Source organism: Brachyhypopomus gauderio, chromosome 5 (genome assembly GCF_052324685.1).
Source record: "Brachyhypopomus gauderio isolate BG-103 chromosome 5, BGAUD_0.2, whole genome shotgun sequence".
NCBI classification, from domain to species: Eukaryota; Metazoa; Chordata; class Actinopteri; order Gymnotiformes; family Hypopomidae; genus Brachyhypopomus; species Brachyhypopomus gauderio.
The window spans coordinates 8,855,748-8,860,747 of NC_135215.1; the positions used below are offsets into that span (position 1 = coordinate 8,855,748).

A 5,000-nucleotide genomic window follows, 5' to 3' on the forward strand; every position below is an offset into this window, starting at 1 on the left:
TGTGTGTGTGTGTGTGTGTGTGTGTGTGTGTGTGTGTGCACCTGGCACACTTCGGGTAGACAGGTGCTCCAGAGAGTTTGTGTAGCTGCAGTTCTATCAGTATTTGCAGAAGGATTATGGAACTCCATCCATGACGAATACATGGCTTTACTGAGTGAGGCGCGTGCCTCTCTCTCTCTCTCTCTCTCTCTCTCTCTCTCTCTCTCTCTCTCTCTCTATGTCTCTGTCTTTTCTATCACTCTGCCTCTCCCTTGTTCTTGACTCCAGAGTGCATTTAGGCCTGTGTGTGTGTTCTGTTCTAAATGTGTGTGCTGTGTATGCAGAGTCTTTGAGGCCAGTAAGCTGCACTGACAGCAACGTTCCAGCCAGACACCGGGACATCCAAGGAGAAAGCCCAGTGGTAAACAACACTCCCAACATCACACACACACACGCATGTACACACGTGTACACACATACGCCCGTCCACGCACACACACTGACAAAGGGGAGAGGAATCTGTTAGTAAACATAACTTTATGACCATCAAGCCTAACAGATTAGGAGGGAGTTGAAGAATTGTGCATGCTGTCGGGCAGCAGGTGTGTGTGTGTGTGTGTGTGTGTGTGTGTGTGTGTGTGTGTGTGAGTGTGAGTGTGAGTGTGAGTGTGTGTGTGTGTGTGTGTGTGTGTGTGTGTGTGTGTGTGTGAGTGTGAGTGTGTGTGTGTGTGTGTGTGTGTGTGTGTGTGTGTGTGTGTGTGTGAGTGTGTGTGAGTGTGTGTGTGTGTGTGTGTGTGTGTGTGTGTGTGTGTGTGTGTGTGTGTGTGTGTGTGTGTGTGTGTGTGTGTGTGTGTGTGTGTGTGTGTGTGTGTGTGTGTGTGTGTGTGTGTGTGTGTGTGTGAGTGTGTGTGTGTGTGTGTGTGCTACCCTGGCCGTGGAGGGGACAGGCGTTGAGGCTGTTGGAGTGACGTTCCAAGGAGGGAAATGTCAGGACCTTAGACCCTCCAAGCCCACTCTTGTCCACTCAAAACCCCACGACGAGACGGCTAATTCCGCCCGTCGTTGTTTCTGAGCGGACACGTTTAGAGGGTGTGCTGTTGTAAGGATTAAGACGGGGTCAAAGGGCAAAGCTCTGGGAGTAGACGGTAGCGGCAACTGTGAGCAGTGGTGCAGGTGCAGAAGTGTATAAGAGGTTATTGATCCTCCTTTAAGAAAGTGGGAGTTGCTGGGAAAGTGAGTGTGTTAAAAGCCTCGTCATTCTGATCACAATAGAGTGTCACAATGCAGTGAGCTTAGCAGGCTGCATTTATCAAGGGAACAAGAGTGAGCAATCACATGCTGCACTATACAGAGGTCATATTACACTGAATAGCAGATCTCTAATGTGCACACGTATGTGCACACAAACATACATGTCTGTCCATCCACCCACACCCCCACACACGCATGGCCATGGGCCTGTGGGTTGGTATGCAGATGCTACTGTAAGATGCTTGTGTGTGTGTGTGTGTGTGTGTGTGTGTGTGTGTGTGTGTGTGTGTGTGTGTTCTATCTAAAGCACACCTACGCTGAAGGCATCTCTAGGTCCTCTTCCTCCTGGTCGCTCAGCTCCTGCGTTGATGATGCTGACTACAGTTTAAGAGACAGTGTGATCTGTGAGGAACAAGGTGCATTTTTTATGCTACCACTGTTGAAATGTGTTTAAAATACACTTGAAATTGATTTTTTGTTTTATCTCGATCATATCCTCCTATTCTCCACATTTTCCTCATTTCCATCTCTCCAGCCTCCTAATTTCCATCTCCACATTCTCATAATCTCCATCACCAAATCCTCCTAATCTCCATTTATACATCCTCCTATCTTCACGTCCTCTTAATCTTAGTCCCCACTTAATCTCCATCTCCATGTTCTCCTCATCTCCCCACACATCCTTCTTCTTACTGATGTATTCAGTGTCCTTGCTCATAAGGTTCTTCTCATCTGGGATCCTCACATCTTACAGGTGACACTTCTTGCTGTGAAGTCTGAGCCAGGATGGTATAACTGCTCATGATTCCTGTGTCCCAAAAAGATGGTGATGCTGCTAATGTTTACAAAGTTTTCTGGGCCATTTTCAGGCACCTTTAGGCCTGAGATGTCTGCACAAGGAGCAGTGCAGATTGGCCATGATAACCTGAGTGTTCTCTTGTAGCCGTCACCATATCTTTACATGTGAATTAGCCCCACTAGGCTGTAGATAACAGTTTGGCGAGTTCAGCTCAGGCTTTAATACAAGACGGATGCCGTAATGGAAAACATTGGTGATCTTTTCCTTCATCTTGGAGTGTTGAGTCCAAACACACCAAGGTACCTGCAGGCCTCGTCCTGGTCACAACTCTTCATGCCAAAGTTGTTGGTCAGCTAGAGATTCTGGGTGAAGGTTTATGTATATGAAAATAAACACTTGGCCATCATTAATTGTTAGGTTTGGTATTTTATAATTTACATTTTTTTTTACATTTTTATGGCATTTTGGCAGACGCCCTTATCCAGAGCGACTTACATTTTTTATCTCATTTTTTATACAAGTGAGCAATCATGGCCTCAGGTGTCACGGTGAGGCGCCCCCCTACCGGCCGCCTCCGTCCACAGCGGCTGTTGTTGTTGTTGTTTGGTGACGTCATGTGCGTCCCTCAGGTGGGCGGAGCCCGTGATCCGTCTCACCTGAGGGTCGTTTGTTTGCCTATATATGTCTTGTCTTTGTACCAGTTGACCGCTGGTCATTATATCCTTAATTTGGATCTTTTGCACGGGTTTTGGTTTGCACACTTTCTATTAAACCATCCTTTTTCCCTGAGACTTGGCGTGATCGCTTCCTTTTCAGTTGCTCACACCGCCCGTCACATGAGGTCTGGGAATCGAACCCACAACCTTCCGGTCACAAGACCAGTTCCCTAACTGCCAGGCCACAACTGCCCTATAATGTCAATATTTAACACACTTTTACTGATTCTCTACCCTAGAGAACTAAGAGAGGAACTTTTTACTTGAATATAGACATAATAATTAATTAACACCAGATATTTCACTGCATAACTGATTTCACCCAACACAGACATGGTGCTTTTAGAACATGTACATCTTCCAAATGTGTTGAAACTGTTCATTCTAGTGCCATCCAGAGCCCACAGTGTAGGTGCAGTACCACCTGTGTCTGTGGTTCGTCCTCCCGCTAACAGGGTGTCCCTGCCGCCGGTACACCTAAGCCCCATAATCCCCCCTGAGGACCTGCATCCCCCTGTGTGGCCATTTTGTGTACATAAATAATGTGATGAGGCAGTGGAGAATCGGACCTGATTTAACGAGAACAGGAAGTCTTCTCCTCTCTTGCTCTTTCTTTCTCAGTCTCTCTGTCTCTTCTTTGTGGATTATTTTTATTCAGCCTTTTGTAAGTTCTCACACAAGGCATTCAATGTCCAGCCATGTCGCTTGTTCATCCTGGAAGTGACCAACTGCACTGGAGTGCAAATGGTTTCCATCCCTGTGCTGCAGGATTAATGTCCTCGGTGACTCAGACAGCTGCCCACTGCAATCCCATGCCCTAGCCCCTAGCCCCCAGCCCCTAGCCCTTAGCCTCCAGCCCCTAGCCCCTAGCCCCTAGCCCCTAGCCCCCAGCCCCCAGCCCCTAGCCCCTAGCCCCTAGCCCCTAGCCCCTAGCCCCTACCCCCTAGCCTCCAGCCCCTAGCCCCCAGCCCCTAGCATTATCTTAGCAGTTCAGATTTTCTGTTTGTTCCAAGCAAAAACTTACAGATCTTCTGTGTCAGCTCCACCTCTAGGCTGGGAGCAGTCAGAAGGAAGTGACCTCATGTGTAGCACACCTCTTCACAGTGCACAGCCAATAGGTGAGTGGCATTGTCCATGAATCACAACATGAGACCGTAACCTCTACTAAGTTCATAATGGGAATATATATACATATATATTTTATTTAGACCTCAGTTTTTGCACCCATGTGGTATCCACAATGGTTAAAAACAGCTATTTGCTTTGTTTGAAGAAATGAACCAGAACAAAAGCGACTAATTTCAGGGAGGTATTTATCGCAAGGAGGCCACATAGAAGCATTTTGCGTCAAAAGAGATGTCACCCCCGGTAACCTTGGTGACAGTGTGTGTTCCCTGATATAATAGCCCTCCCAAAGGCCAAAGACGTGGCCACTCGCAGGGTCAATCTGGGGTCAGCCTGAGGTCATCTGAAGAACCACTGGACACTGAAGAGGCCTCAACGTATCTGAAATGTTGGACATGAGATTACCAGCAGGGAAAGGCCCTGCCATTATCACTGGTGCAGGACCCTCCAACACAACACAGATACACACTGAACTGCAGCCAGTGCACGAATGCGATATGTGTGTGAAATGGAAAAACATGAATAAAGGGACTCAAACGGTAAACCAGTGACGCCTTCCAAGCTGAGCTCAAAGGTTTCGAAAACGCATTTTCGACCTGTAAAAACTATTGTAATAATTCAACCACTGTAACTTCATATGCAGTTTATGTGCTTCTGCACTTTCCTCTGCTGGAATTCCTCGGCTATATCTATTGAGGAAACTTAAAATATGTTAATATATACCAATAATGTGGTAATATGACTGATATGTCATATGGACTACAATACCCAGACTTGAGAGCATGCACAAATGTAAGGGTTTGGGGCTTGATTTGTGGCATGGGGATAAGGCCTTGTTTGCGCTGCTGTCAAACTATCATTCCAGATTCACGGGTGTCCTAATCCCTATTCCGGACGCTCTAGCGATTCCGAATCACCATTCCCTCCCGTGCGACCCGGAGTCTTCACTGTCGTCTTTAGCATTCAGCTGTAACTGAAGATGTCATCGAGTCGTAAGCCTGGGGTCCGTGGTCCGATGGCCACAAAGGCCTGCTTAGCTGAACTGACCCGGCTGGATTGTTCCGGAAGACACCGTGCCAGTGTGAGAACAGATTAGGGGTGTGGATGAGAGAGACGGACAGGGAGAGATT

General features: G+C 47.4%; 1 protein-coding gene across 9 annotated transcripts in view; it reads left to right on the forward strand.

Moving 5' to 3' along the window:
* The window catches only part of LOC143514334 (uncharacterized), a 50,130-nt gene that overhangs the window by 23,515 nt on the left and 21,615 nt on the right, over window positions 1-5,000 (forward strand). For 7 of the 9 annotated variants that reach the window (XR_013130830.1, XR_013130829.1, XR_013130828.1 and 4 more), the window contains exons 7-9: window positions 324-400; window positions 1,538-1,646; window positions 3,786-3,863. Coding sequence is in view for 6 of the 9 variants with exons in the window: in XM_077005377.1 (XP_076861492.1) it covers window positions 324-400; window positions 1,538-1,646; window positions 3,786-3,863 (264 nt within the window). In the remaining 3 variants the exon portion in view is untranslated. The remainder of the gene's footprint in view (window positions 1-323; window positions 401-1,537; window positions 1,647-3,785; window positions 3,864-5,000) is intronic. The other 2 variants (XM_077005378.1, XM_077005379.1) reach the window with 2 other exon arrangements.